The sequence below is a fragment of the Crotalus tigris genome, unplaced genomic scaffold (assembly GCF_016545835.1).
Source record: "Crotalus tigris isolate CLP2741 ecotype Arizona unplaced genomic scaffold, ASM1654583v1 scf7180000017628.32516253702:7417878, whole genome shotgun sequence".
NCBI classification, from domain to species: domain Eukaryota; kingdom Metazoa; phylum Chordata; class Lepidosauria; order Squamata; family Viperidae; genus Crotalus; species Crotalus tigris.
This window is the reverse complement of record NW_024096523.1, coordinates 2,565,928-2,580,788: the sequence shown is the minus strand read 5'-3', so window position 1 is coordinate 2,580,788 and position 14,861 is coordinate 2,565,928. Positions and strand designations below refer to the sequence as shown.

At 39.9% G+C, this 14,861-nt stretch overlaps 1 protein-coding gene across 2 annotated transcripts in view; it reads left to right on the top strand.

The window, feature by feature from the left end:
- Positions 1–6,658: 6,658 nt before the first annotated feature.
- The window catches only part of UBXN11 (UBX domain protein 11), a 31,507-nt gene continuing 23,304 nt past the window's right edge, over positions 6,659–14,861 (top strand). The window contains exons 1-8 of one of the 2 annotated variants that reach the window (XM_039334201.1): positions 6,659–6,722; positions 9,180–9,271; positions 9,817–9,854; positions 10,630–10,740; positions 11,162–11,262; positions 12,420–12,474; positions 13,809–13,891; positions 14,677–14,791. In XM_039334201.1, the coding sequence (XP_039190135.1) occupies positions 9,207–9,271; positions 9,817–9,854; positions 10,630–10,740; positions 11,162–11,262; positions 12,420–12,474; positions 13,809–13,891; positions 14,677–14,791 (568 nt within the window). In that variant the 5' untranslated portion in view covers positions 6,659–6,722; positions 9,180–9,206. The remainder of the gene's footprint in view (positions 6,723–9,179; positions 9,272–9,816; positions 9,855–10,629; positions 10,741–11,161; positions 11,263–12,419; positions 12,475–13,808; positions 13,892–14,676; positions 14,792–14,861) is intronic. The other variant, XM_039334202.1, reaches the window with a different exon arrangement.

Sequence of the window (14,861 nt, the reverse complement as noted above, 5' to 3'; positions counted from 1 at the left end):
GTCATCTAGCGCCAACCCCCTGCTCAGGCAAGAAACCCTATACCATTTCAGACAAATGGCTGTCCAGTTGCATGTTTGTAAGATGGAAGACTCCAAAGTCATTGCCATTTGCAGATGCAAGAGCTGCTTGATTATTATATAGGAAAAATGTGAGTCATGTAGATCAAATCAGCATCCTAATTTGTATGTAGATTTGAGAAATGGAAATTGAATACATCGATCTCAAAAAAGGCAAACCAAAACAATTTCTCCCTATTCTCTATGGAGCACATTTAGTAGAAAGGACATTCTACCAATATTTGGCTTCCTTGATGGAACTAATATTTGAAACAGGATGTCAGTCATGATATATCTATTGAAAATTACCAATGTGTTTTAAGATACATCTGATTGGAAACACTATATATATATGCATTTATGTTTAGATGCATATATTGAATTATGTTTTAAATACTTATTCTAGTGAAGCTGTGAATTGTTCTTCTTCCCCAGCATGTTATGATTTTCTATAGGTTTTGGATATATTGACATGGTAATTAAATTAATCACCTCCATGGACACAGAGTGAAATAATTTGGATGGTGGTAGGAATTATGGAAACCTCTTATTTGTTTGTAAAAATAAATCTCCTGTTTTTTTCTGGTATTCAGTGTTCATTTGCTAATGCTTAGACTGCCAAAGTGGCAGACCATATGATTACAGTAGCACTATGCATTCTTCAAAAATGATCAGAAGAGTTTCTTCAGAATGCAAAGGGTGTGAATGCAGTACCTCTTCAAAGCAGGTACTTTTTTTAAGCTTCCACAAAAAACAACAACAGATGTGTTGATATATACACGTATTAATAGCTACAGATACTTTAAACAAGTGCTCGTGTAAGGCTTCTGCAGGTAACAGAGGAAATAATCTATAATAATAATAATTATTATTATTATTATTATTAGACTAGAAAATAAGATCAGCAAGTTAAGATCACATGCAAGCAAGCTAGAACAGATGAAAGAAAAGAAGCTGAAGAACACCAAAGAATACCTAATCAAGAAATACCACTTAGAAACAAGGAAGATCAAGGAAGCACTGGAAATAATAAAGCAACAAATAACAGCTATAGCCAGGAAAATCAGTAGATATGAAGCTCGAATTGCAAACTATAGGCAGAACTCCAATTTCAATCCAATCAGAAACGTTTCTACCAATCCATCAATGGAGAAACTGCAATGAATCAGTCAGTACCTGACACGGAAGAAACAGTGCAGTTCTGGAAGCAGATATGGGATAACCCAAAGAAATACAACAAGGATGCGGCTTGGTTAAAAGGGGTGGATGCAAATAAAACAGAAGTTGAAATGAAAGAACTAGTAATAACAACAAAAATGGTAGAAAAAAGAGCAAAGAAAATCAAAAATTGGTCAGCACCAGGTGAAGATGAACTGCATGGGTTTTGGTTGAAACATCTAACTGTTATACACCCACTCATTGCCAAACAGTTCAACAATATACTACAAGGAGGAGAAATTAAAAAATGGCTAATAACTGGGAAAACCTACCTAATAATGAAAAATCCAGCAAAACGGGCAACACCAGGCAACTACAGGCCAATTACCTGCTTACCAACAACTTTCAAATTACTAACTGGTGTGGTAGCTGATGTAGTACAACAGCATCTAGTTGAAAACAATCTCTTTCCACCTGAGCAGAAAGGAAACCGCCCCAATAGCAGAGGAACAAAAGATCAACTCCTAATAGACAAAATGATCTTGAAAAACTGCAAGAAAAGGAAGACCAACCTGAATGTGGCATGGATTGACTACAAAAAGGCATTTGACTCTCTGCCACATGATTGGATAATAAAGTGCCTAGAAATAACAGGAGTCAGTAGAAACGTCAGAAAATTTGTGCAAAGATCGATGGCACAATGGAAGACACAGTTGCAGATCAATGGTGAGAGGCTGGGAGAGGTTAATATCAAGAGAGGAATATTTCAAGGAGATTCATTATCACCATTACTATTTGTTATTGCACTGTTTCCTCTGTCACCAATACTGAATAACTCAGGACATGGCTATCAAACATCAAAAACATCTGCCAGACTATCCCATCTCCTTTACATGGATGATCTGAAGCTGTATGGAAAAACATCATCTGAAATAGAATTGCTGCTCAACACTGTCCGTATATATAGCCAAGATATTGTTATGGAGTTTGGCTTGGACAAATGTGCCACACTTACTATCAAACAAGGAAAAATAGTGAAAACTGAAGGAATCAAGATGCCCCACGAAAATAACACTAAGAGTATAGATGAGGAAGATTACTACAAATACTTGGGTATCCTTCAAGCTGACAACATCAAGCACACTGAAGTCAAGAAAAAGATTAGAGGTGAATACATCAAGAGAGTAAAGAAGATCTTAAAGTCCAAACTCAATGGAGAAAATACCATAAAGGCAATCAACACCTGGGCAATTCCAGTCATTAGGTACACAGCTGGAATAGTGGACTGGACTCAAGCAGAACTAAAAGCAATGGATAGAAAGACCAGAAAAATAATGACAATGAATCATGCTCTTCATCCATGCAGCGACATTGACAGACTTTATCTACCAAGGCAAATAGGTGGGCGTGGAATGCTACAAGTACATCAGATGGTTGAAGAAGAAGAAATGGCTTTGGAAGAATATCTGAAGAACAATGATGAAGATGCACTGAAATTAATATATCAGGAAGACTACTGGAGAGACCAAACTGGCCTACTAGAAAGAACAAATGAAGAACAGAATAGGAGCATGGGAAGACAAAGCACTACATGGCCAATACATTAAAAAAATAGTTGGGAAAGCAGATAATAACAAGACCTGGCAATGGCTAAGAGCAGGAAAATTGAAGAAAGAGACCGAGGGACTAATTCTGGCTGCACAAGACCAAGCCTTAAGGACAAATGCATATAAAGTCAAAATTGAGAAGACAGCAACAGACAGTAAGTGTTGCCTATGCAAAGAAGCTGAAGAAACAGTGGACCACCTGGTAAGCTGTTGCAAGAAGATTGCACAGACTGACTACAAGCAGCGGCATGAGTACAATAGCAACAATGGTGCATTGGAAGATCTGCAAAAAATATCATTTGCCTGTAAGCAAAAACTGGTGGGATCATAAAATAGAGAAAGTCATAGAAAATGATAAAATTAAACTGCTCTGGGACTTCAGAATTCAAACAGACAAGCACCTGCAACATAACACCCCAGACTTAACAATTGTCGATAAGAAAGACAAAAAAGTCTGGATAGTGGACGTGGCAGTGCCTGGAGACAGCAGAATAGAAGAGAAAGAACTGGAGAAGATAACAAAATACAAAGACCTACAAATAGAAATAGAAAGACTGTGGCAAAAGCAAGCAAGGGTAGTACCAATAGTATAGGCTCCTTGGGTGCAATCCCAAAACAACTGGGGCACCACTTGAACACCATTGGCATTGACAAATTCGCTATTAGTCAATTGCAAAAGGCGGCCTTACTAGGAACTGCTTCCATCCTGCGACGATATCTGTAATACCACCAAACATCCACATCTGCCTATCCCAGGTCCTGGGTAAGGACTCGATAGGTAGACAAAATGCCAAATCCAGTCTGAACATCTGGCTGACTGTGCAATGATCCATAATAATAATAATAAAAGTTGGAAGGGATTTTGAAGGTCATCGTGTCCAACCCCCTGCTCAGGCAGGAAACCCTACACCATTTCGGACAAATGGCTGTCTAGTCTCTTCTTAAAAACTTCCAGTATTGGAGCATTCACCGCTTCTGGAGGCAGGTTGTTCCATTGGTTAATTGTTCTGTCAGGAAGTTTCTCCTTAGTTCTAGGTTGCTTCTCTCCTTGATTAGTTTCCATCCATTGCTTCTTGTCCTGCCCTCAGGTGCTTTGGAGAATAGCTTGACTCCCTCTTCTTTGTGGCAGCCCCTGAGATATTGGAACTCTGCTATCATGTCACCCCTCGTCCTTCTCTTTGTTAAACTAGACATACTCAATTCCAGCAACCGTTCCTCATATGTTTTAGCCTCCAGTCCCCTAATCATCTTTGTTGCTCTTCTCTGTACTCTTTCTAGAGTCTCAACATCTTTTTTACATCGTGGTGACCAAAACTGGATGCAGTATTCCAAGTGTGGCCTTACCAAGGCATTGTAAAATGGTATTAATACTTCACGTGATCTTGATTCTATCCCTCTGTTAATGCAGCCCAACACTGAGTCGGCTTTTTTGGCAGCTGCAGCATGCTGCTGGCTCATATTTAGGTGATTGTCCACTAGGACTCCGAGATCCCTCTCACGGTTACTACTATTGAGCAAGGTACCCCCTATACCAGTGGTTCTCAACCTGTGGGTCGGGACCCCATTTGGGGTCGAACGACCATTTCACGGGGGTCGCCAAACAAGGCTGTCCGCCATTTTTTCCCCTTTTCTTTGGCCATGCCCCTGGCACCCGGTGATGTATAAGTGGTTGGGGGTCACCACAACACGGGGAACTGTATTATGGGGTCGCAGCATTAGAAAGGTTGAGAACCACTGCCCTATACTATACCTGTACATTTGGTTTTTCTTGCCTAAATGAAGAGCCTTACTTTTTTCACCACTGAATTTCATTTTGTTAGATAGCGCCCAGTGTTCAACTCTGTCCAGGTCCTCCTGTATCTTAAGCCTGTCTTCTGGAGTGTTGGCTATTCCTGCCAGCTTGGTGTAATCCACAAATTTGATGAGTTCCCCATCTATCCCCTCGTCCAAATCGTTGATGAAGATGTTGAAGAGCACTGGGCCTAGAACAGAGCCCTGCGGCACCCCACTACACACTTCCCTCCATGTAGATGCAATTCCATTGAGGACCACACGCTGAGTACGGCCAGTCAGCCAGCTACGAATCCATCTGGTGGTGATGCTGTCTAACCCACATTTTTCTATCTTATCGAGTAGTAGGTTGTGATCTACTTTATCAAATGCCTTACTGAAGTCCAAGTAAATTATATCCACAACATTCCTCTGATCCACTAATTTTTTCACTTGGTCAAAGAATGCAATAAGGTTTGTCTGGCATGATCTGTTTTTGACAAACCCATGTTGGCTTTTAGTAATGATTTTGTTTGCCTCTAGGTGTTCGCTGATTTGTTGTTTGATTATCTTTTCCAGAATCTTCCCAGGTATTGAGGCCAGGCTGATAGGTCCACTCTACTGATATTGACTGTAAATTAGGAGGGACCAATAAACCTGAAAAATGGTTAGAGCTTCTGTAATGAATAGCAGAGAGAGTCTATGCTACTTTCAGAACCTTTTAGTACCAAGAAGTGGAAAATGCCAACAGAAGTCTACATTTGTCTAATTTGCTTGGGGGTTTCCCCAAGACAATTCACTGATCACTGTGGCAACGCTAGGTTAGATGGGGCTTGTTTGATTTAGCAGAATCTTCTCATTTTCTTCTTCCTCTTTTGTCCTTTCACCTACACAGTTATTGCATACAGACATGCTAAAAGAAATTGCCCTAATAAAGTGAATTCCAGTTTCATCTATCTCTGTGCTATTCAAAAGTCAGTGAATTGGGAGCAGCAGCCAAAATCTTCCTTGAAAAAAAAAGCCCCTTGTTTACAGCATTGCAGAGAAAATACAAATGTTTGCATAAGGTCAGTTTAAAGGCGAAGGAGGATTTTTACAAACCACAATTCCCAGATTTGTGATATATAAATCCAGAATTATATTTATGGCATAGTAGATTAGGTGAATACGCACAAAATATTTGGCTTTTAACATTATCACAGATAGGCAGTTTGGGCTTTCCAGATATTTGGTATTGCACGGGGCAAACTGATTGAGATTAATGAGAATTGGAGTCCCTGGACAGCCAAGAAAACAATGGATCAATGGGTAAATCAGTCCAGAGTTGTTACTCCAGGCACACATAAGCAGGCTACTTCAGAAGACCCAACTCTCCGGAAAATGGTCCAATGCTGGGAAAGATGGAAGGAAAGAGAAGAGGTTGGCCAGCAGCAAAGTGGAGAGGGGACACTACTGGAAAAACTGAAGGACCACGTTAAATGCAGTCATGAAAAGGTCTATCTTTAGAGTCTCCGATTGATGGTACACCTATCCATTCATGACATATAATGCAAAGACCCAACTGTATAATGATGGGAAAAGTGGATGGAAAGAATAGGACGACCAGCAGCAAGGTGGAGGCGCTCAATGGGAACACCTTTGAAAGATTGAAGGATCACCTTGGGGAAAGATGGTCTTGGAGTAAATCTCCTCCTGCTTGAGCAGGGGGCTGGACTAGAAGTCCTCCAAGGTCCCTTCCAGCTCTGTTCTGTTCTGTTCTATCCCTGTGCTTGCTAAGAGTCAACAATGATTTGATGGCACATTATCCATCCACTCCATCCATCCATTCATCCGGAAGGAAACAGGTCGCGTCTGAGGTTGCATTGATTTCTCTCTCTCCTCTGAAAACAATGCCAAATAACCACGGAAATGTAAGCGATGCGAGAGATGGAGACTCCATTGGCACAACTCGGCCCGGACTCTGCAAAAATAAATACAAAAAAGCCCGGCTGAAAAGGGATCAGGTTTAGGCGGCTGACCGAGCTTGGAATGTTGGGAAATGTAGTCTCGGGAGCTCAAACTGGGAAGGTAGCCTAGGCAACCGCCGGTAAACAAGATGGCGGTGCCTGTCTGAAACCTCCGGAGGGGTCGGTGAGTGCAGGCTGGGAGCGGGTGCTTTCTCCCCCCCCCCTCATATTCCCACCTGACAAGGTTGCCTCATTCCGGCGAAGGACCTCCAGAAAAATCCCCGGTGCCCCCCCAAACTAGCAGGGCACGTTGGTTCTCCTCCTAGCGAGGAGGTTTCCCCTGGGCTCGGTGGGGCTGCGCTTCAGGCAATGGAGGTGGGGGGAGGCTGCAGTTGGTGGGGCCTCCCCCCTTGGGCCTGCAGGTCACCAGTTGCACCCCAAGCCTGTTTTGCAAGGAAGGGTTGGCTTCACACTGTGTGCTGAACTGTAAACCTGGGTTATCAAAATTGGGTGGACTGTTTTTTTATAGCTTCCCCCCTCACTTTTACAGGTAGTCCTTGATTTAGAACAATTCATTTAGTGACTGCTCAAAGTTACAATGGCACTTAAAAATGTGACTTATGACCGTTTTTCACACTTACATCTGTTGCAGCATCCCTATGGTCATGTGATCAAAATTCAGATACTTGGCAACTGACTCATATTTATGATGGTTGCAGTGTCCTGGGGTTATGAGATCATCTTTTGTGACCTTCCAACAAGCAAAATCAACGGGGAAGTCAGATTCATTTAACAATGGGGTTACTAACTTAACAACCGCAGTGATTCATTTAACTACTGTGACAAGAAATGTCGTAAAAATGGGGCAAAATTCACTTAACAAATGTTTTGCTTAGCAACAAAAATTTGGGGCTCAGTTGTAGTCATAAGTTGAGGATCACCTGTACCTTACTCTAGGCAGCTTACATTAAAATACAGGTATGTCTCAGTGCAATCAATGAATTCCACAAAATGGTTGCTTGATTCAAAGTTGCATGATTCGAAGTGATATTTCTATGGAACATGCGGTAATGGGCTTCAGTTTAACCGACAAGGGCAAAGAAAGTAGCTAAACTTAAATATTTACATGTTTATGAATGAAATACTTATTACACTTAAAGAGGACAAATGTATATCCAAAGAGTATTTCCTGCATTCTACTGTAGTTCTTCATAATGAGCTTCTTCTTTTTGGAGTTGCCTTTGAAATGAAACTTCCGTCTCTCTATTGTGCACCATCAATTAATGTCTAAAATCCCAACAGCAACTGCATGTGCACTTAGCCTTGCACTGTCTGAATTTTGGCTCACATTAAATGTGACCTGGTATCAATTTATAAATTGATGGTATCAATTTATAAATCACACTAAATCAAATATTTGAACTTGCACTAATCATGACCTGCCTGTAACTAAAGTATATAAAATAAATTATCATTATTATAATTATTCATACAACCAGGAAATGGGCTGATGCCCTGGGTCACAGGCTTGGGCATGAAACCAAATTTTCAAGACCATGTGAAAGGGCAACAGGGGCAGGGCCAATTTAATGGCGGGGGGAGATGGTGATATTCCATTGGGCCATGGCAGAAAAGCATTTCCTTTAGGTCTTGGCAGCTGACTCCTTAGCTAAAGGTACCCAGTTGCTGGGCTTGCTCAAGGTAGTCTGTTCTCATAAAACATAACCTTGACTTTACAAGGCTCAGATCATGGCTGGGTCCCTGGAAGCATGTGCTAAAGCTTAGATTCCCCCATGGCTTTCTCATCTAGCCTAAGAAATTGTCTGAACCCAGCCATGGAGCCCCCCTGGTCTTAATAGGGAGCTTCACCTTAGGATAAGGATTTTGAATAAGGCTGATCTGACCTTCTCCTCTGGGAGCTCTTTAGAGGTGTTGGATCATGGGAGCCTGTGGAAGTTGAGGTCCCACGTTTGGTGTGTGCAAGGATGGGGAGCATTGTATTCGGCTGCAGTCCCATGCAAGAGTAAATCATAATGTCTTCAAGAAAGGCCATGCAGTTTTCTTCAGTTTGGTGCTGAGGGGATAAAGTAACTTCTGAATATGTGGATGGATTGCATTGTAATTTATTTCTTATGTGAACTGGAATGCCCTTCCACATTCCAATACTCTCCAAATGTGTTGGAATTCAACATCCATCATTCACAGCCAATATAGTCAATAATGATCTAAGGCAAGGGTAGGCAACCTTGGCTCTTTTATGAGTCGTGGACTTCAACTCCCAGAATTCTGGGAGTTGAAGTCCACGAGTCATAAAAGAGCCAAGGTTGCCTATCCCTGATCTAAAGGATGATGGGAGCTGTAGGAGCCATCAAACTGGTAAAAGCTGGAATCAAGTCTACCACTCAGTGGGCTGATACTGCTTCAAACAGAATATTGCACATGTTTATCTTCTGCAGACACAACTATACTTCAGGATTGCCTGGCACTACTGTTAATTCCTTTGCATTCCAGTGTGTATTCATGTGTTGTGATCATGATATAGTTCACCTGAGGATATTTTTTGCTGTTTTGAGCAAACAGAGGATAATTTTACATGATGGTCTCCAAAAGTAAAACAGGTTAACCTCTTTTCTCCATCTAGGAATTAAAACTGTCTTCAAGAAAAAAAATGTCATCTCCTTTCTCTTCTCTCAGCAAGATTCGTAGAATGCCACTTCAGTTGCAGCCAACAGAGTAAGTGAGGGCTTAATAATAATAAAGTTGGAAGGGACCTTGGAGGTCATCTAGTCCAACCCTCTGCTCAGGCAGGAAACCCTATATTATTTCGGACAAATGGCTGTCCAGTCTCTTCTTAAAAACTAATTGGAGGAGACTATCTAAATCAGTGGTAGAAAAAAATCCCATATTTTGGCTTCCAAATATCACAACAATTTCTCTTTTGAATGAATAAAATGGCCCTTAAACTTCTTCCAGTAGTGAGAGCATTATATAGGAGAGATTAAATGTTTCTAATACACTTAGTTTTATTCAGTTTTACCACAGTTTGCAACTATTAGCCATGGCATTTTATATCTCTGTTTCTTCCTATTTTAATGTTATGTATTCATACAGGAAATCCTAAGCTCTTCTTTGAATTATGTATATGGTCTAACTTACTTAAAAAAAGAGCTAAAAGAATAATTTGTATGGCAAATGTGATATACAGTATTTGACAGGATAATTTGAATGAATTTCCTCTATTTTTTAAACTGTTTCTCCCATTTGTTTCTGGATTTTAGGAAAAAGGCAGTACCACTCCAGACAAATATCCAGAATGGTAAATTAACAAAGATTCATACCTTTTATTTTAAATACTGCTTGTAAACATTGTAAGCTACTCTTATAGTTTTAAGGATCCATAGGAATATTTTCATATCCCATAAAAATTCATAAACATTGCTTGTTGTTAATGTTAATGTTATATATTTCTATAAATATTTTAAAAATCCACTAACAAACAAACTATGCTATGAAAATAATCTTTGGGGCATATATAGGAAATATGCAACTAAGAAAGTTCTGCTGGATCTGACCAGTTGATTTGATCTGATTGTCTATTACAGCCATATAGATGACAATTAGCAAGAGAAAAAAATGGTAGATGCAATTAATCAATGCTGTTTTATGTGTTACACAGTTAATGCTGTTTTAGTGTGTTACACAGTTGTCCTGCAAAAAAACAAAGTTCCACTTTGTTACATCGGTCAATATGGAGAAATGATACAATTGATACCATGTGGCAATGGATATTTCTTTCTAAACTAGGGGTAGTCAACCTTGGCTCTTTTATGACTCGTGGACTTCAACTCCCAGAATTCCTGAGCCAGCTTAGCTGGCTCAGGAATTCTGGGAGTTGAATTCCACGAGTCATAAAAGAGCCAAGGTTGACTACCCCTGTTCTAAACAGTGGAGTCCTTGCAGACGTTTCATTACCCAACTAAATAACATCATCAGTGCTAGAAGAGTGTGGGGTTTGCTCGCTCTCTAAACAAGCAGAATAAAGAGAATATCCCAGGCTTGCACTTGATAATAGTTTATCCTTTGATTCACAGAAGATGAAGCTGCTATGATGGATGAAATTCTAGGGCCAGGAGCTCAAATTCCAGTACAAATTAATTTGCCTTCTTGCTCAAATGGAGCTACAGCACAATCATCTATGCTTGGTATGAGTCAAAGAATTGGACATAGAAGTATATAACTGTACTGGATAATGCTAAGCATTTACATTAGTCACAGAGTCTCACTTTGCAATGGATAAGAGTAAACTTAATCATAATTCACTATATAGCTTAAAAAGCTGACTCAGAGTTAATGAGTCCTGTGTTCTTATCCTAAGAATACTTTGTGGTTCCTTTGGACCCGAATTTGGATTCCTAAAAACCTCAATTTGGGGTATAGAAAAACAACCAATAAACAGCCCCTCTCCCCCAAATCAGATTGGTTCTCCTCATGGAAGTGACCATACAGTACAGACAACATAGCAAGTCTTCTGGAAGTATGCCCCATTTTTTAACAATACAAAGTGTCCTTAAACCGATTGTTAGTATGAATTGTCCTCACATTCTACTGATTTCACGTCTTCAGGAAATGCTCCGACTGATATGGAGTTGATGACTTCTATGATGCAGAAGATTGCTTCTTTGGAGCAGAAAGTCAAGAGCCAAGCACAAGCCATCCAAGAGAAGGTGACAACAGAACCAGTGCAGGAATTGCCCTTGAACTATTTGAAACAGCTCAGACTGGAAACGGTTGAAATTTTGTTAAGATTTCACTTACCATTTTGTTATTTTTAATTTTTTATGCTATTTTTTTTTACCAGCTTGTAGTACGTATCTCATTAGGTGTCTACCGGATAAATACCAAAATTAAGTAGAATAATAATTACAATAAAAATAGTATAAAACAAATAATGTAATAAGATCAAAACAACACATTAAAAGAGACCAGAGAGTAATAAATGTAGAGAGTTGGGCACAAGATATGCAATAAAAAACCCTTATATGCTAAATGGGCATTACTCTATAGATGCTGTTACATTGGTATGTTTGGAGTTAATACTCAGAAATGGTTCTTTTGACAGAGCACTCAGGGAAGATTGCAATCTTAAAACCTGAATAGATGTACTTGGAAAGAAGTACAGGTAGTTCCTTGACCTATGACTTTAATTGGGAGAGAAATTTGGTTTTATGTTGTTATGGTTATAAGTTGAGGTACTACATAACCAGAAGTAATTTTCTGATTTTGTTTTCAGTAGTTATTAAGCAAACAAGGTGATTGTTAAATGAATGGGGGGGGTGTTGTTAAACAAATATGGAGGTTGTTAAACAAGTGAGGCAGTTGTTAAGCAAGCCCATTTTTTGAATGAGTGTTTTTTCCCCCATAAACGGGCAAAAAGCATCATGAATCAGTCACATGACCATGGAATACCATGCCTGGTTTTAAAGCTTCTGTAGAAGAGCAGGCAGGACCAGGGGGTGGAGTTAAAACATGTCATTGGCTTAGAATCCTTATATATCCACAAACGCTCCCCCTTGAATTTCTTTGACCCTTATTGAGTACCAATCTAGTGTGGACCTTTAGTTGAGTAGTGTGTAGGCTTGAACAAATCTTTTGTGCTGCAACTTAATGTATGGTTCTGATCCTTTGTGCTGTCAGGGGGAATAGAAATAGTCAAGGATAGGAGAATTTTTCCAATGTCAATAATGAAGTTGAAAACAGATAAGGGGACTATTGTGCTTTCCAAGTTTCAAAAAATTGTCTGGCTCTATATCTACAATAATTAAGTTGAGTTTGTATGAATAGAAAATGCAACTTGCTTTGGCCTTTGCTTTTGGGCTGGCAGAATAAGAAGATCAGAGAACTTGAGGAGCAGATCAAAACCCTTCAGAAGAGAACAGGTAACTTACCAGAGTACCCTTCCTTTTGTTTTAGTCCTCAACAGCAGGCAATGACAATGTCTTGGTAAAGGCCAACACAGTGGCCAACACAGTGCTAGGCTGCATTAACAGAGGGATAGAATCAAGATCACGTGAAGTGTTAATACCACTTTACAATGCCTTGGTAAGGCTACACTTGGAATACTGCATCCAGTTTTGTAAAAAAGATGTTGAGACTCTAGAAAGAGTACAGAGAAGAGCAACAAAAATGATTAGGGGACTGGAGGCTAAAGCATATAAGGAAGGGTTGCTGGAATTGGGTATGTCTAGTTTAACGAAGAGAAGGACGAGGGGGGACATGATAGCAGTGTTCCAATATCTCAGGGGCTGCCACAAAGAAGAGGGAGTCAAGCTATTCTCCAAAGCGCCTGAAGGCAGTACAAGAAGCACCGGATGGAAACTAATCAAGGAGAGAAGCAACCTAGAACTAAGGAGAAACTTCCTGACAGTTAGAACAATTAACCAGTGGAACAACCTGCCTCCAGAGGTGGTGAATGCTCCAACACTGGAAGTTTTTAAGAAGAGACTGGACGGCCATTTGTCTGAAATGATATAGGGTTTCCTACCTGAGCAGGGGGTTGGACCAGATGACCTCCAAGGTCTCTTCCAACTTTATTATATTATTATTATTTTGGATCATCGCACAGTCAGCCAGATGTTCAGACTGGATTTGGCATTTTGTCTATCTATCGAGTCCTTACCTAGGACCTGGGATAGGCAGATGTGGATGTTTGATGGTATTATAGATATCGTCGCAGGATGGAAGCAGTTCCTAGTAAGGCTGCCTTTTGCAATTGACTAATAGCGAATTTGTCAATGCCAATAGTGTTCAAGTGGTGCTCCAGTTGTTTTGGGATTGCACCCAAGGAGCCTATCACTATTGGTACTACCCTTGCTTGCTTTTGCCACAGTCTTTCTATTTCTATTTGTAGGTCTTTGTATTTTGTTATCTTCTCCGGTTCTTTCTCTTCTATTCTCCAGTTTATTATTATTATTATTATTATTATTAAGATTGAAAATGCGAAACAAAAGATCATATTTCATCCTTAGCATTAATAGAGAGATAAATTTTAAGACTTTGCAGACTATTAAGATCTGAAACTGATGAAATGTGGAAAAATAATATGAAGGATATATATCCCAAAGTAAAATTTGTCTTATTTTCTGTTCTGAATCAGGACATTTATTGATAGGAGAGCTCCCCTTTTTTGTGGTTTTTCTTTTTTGTTTGGTATAGTTCGATATTTTTTTTTAAAAAAAAGGAACTCCAAATTCTTTTTCTCCTCTCCCTATAGAAAAAACTTCACCAGGGACAAGCCGAGTTGAGGAACTGGAAATGTTATGCCTTCAGCTGCAACGTCAGGTTTGGGAAATGGAGGTTAGCTATTTAATGGAAAGAAATAAAAAAAAATCCTTTTTTCTCTAGGTATCTGAGCTTTTTCATGAACTCAAGGAAAACTGACAGTTGTTGAACTGGAAACCTACAGTTTGTCTATTGCAGGGGTAGGCAACCTTGGCTCTTTTATGACTCAGGGATTCTGGGAGTTGAAGTCCACGAGTCATAAAAGAGCCAAGGTTGCCTGCCCCTGGTCTATTGCAAGCAGTAGTGGAAAAAGATGACACACACACACACACACACACACACACACACACACACACACACGGCTACCAGCCGTTATGCTTTATAGTAGCTCTAGGGCATGGGTAGGCAACCTTGGCTCTTTTATGACTCGTGGACTTCAACTCCCAGAATTCCTGAGCCAGCATGGCTCAGTGTAGCTGGCTCAGGAATTCTGGGAGTTGAAGTCCACGAGTCATAAAAGAGCCAAGGTTGCCTACCCCTGCTCTAGGGAGTAGACTTTGCATCTGCAGAGATGGCTTCGTATCAGGACTTTCTTCCCAAACAACATTTTAAAATGTATTAAAATTCCAAGTTTCTGTTCCATTGAGGCCTGCTTTGCAAAATTCATACCTCTAGTTATAATGGCTTTAGTTGACCTGCAGGAAAATGAGTAATTTTAAATTTTAACAATCTTAGTTTTCCTATTCCATCTTGGAATGTACATATTTTGTCATTGCAGATAAAGATTAATATACCAATTAATACATACTATCAATTTTCTTGCCATCCCCTCTCCATTTTCTATTCACTTTCCCATACAGCGGTTTCTGAATGACTATGGATTGATCTGGGTTGGAGAAGACCCAGATTCTTTGATGGATCTGGAGTCCCTAGAGGAAGAAGAGAGTCCAACATCAAGGACTTTCTGGAAACCAGGTTAGCTGGGAGGAATGACTGTCTTTTTTAAAGAAGCATGAAAATATATTTCATCTTTTATTTTAATCTC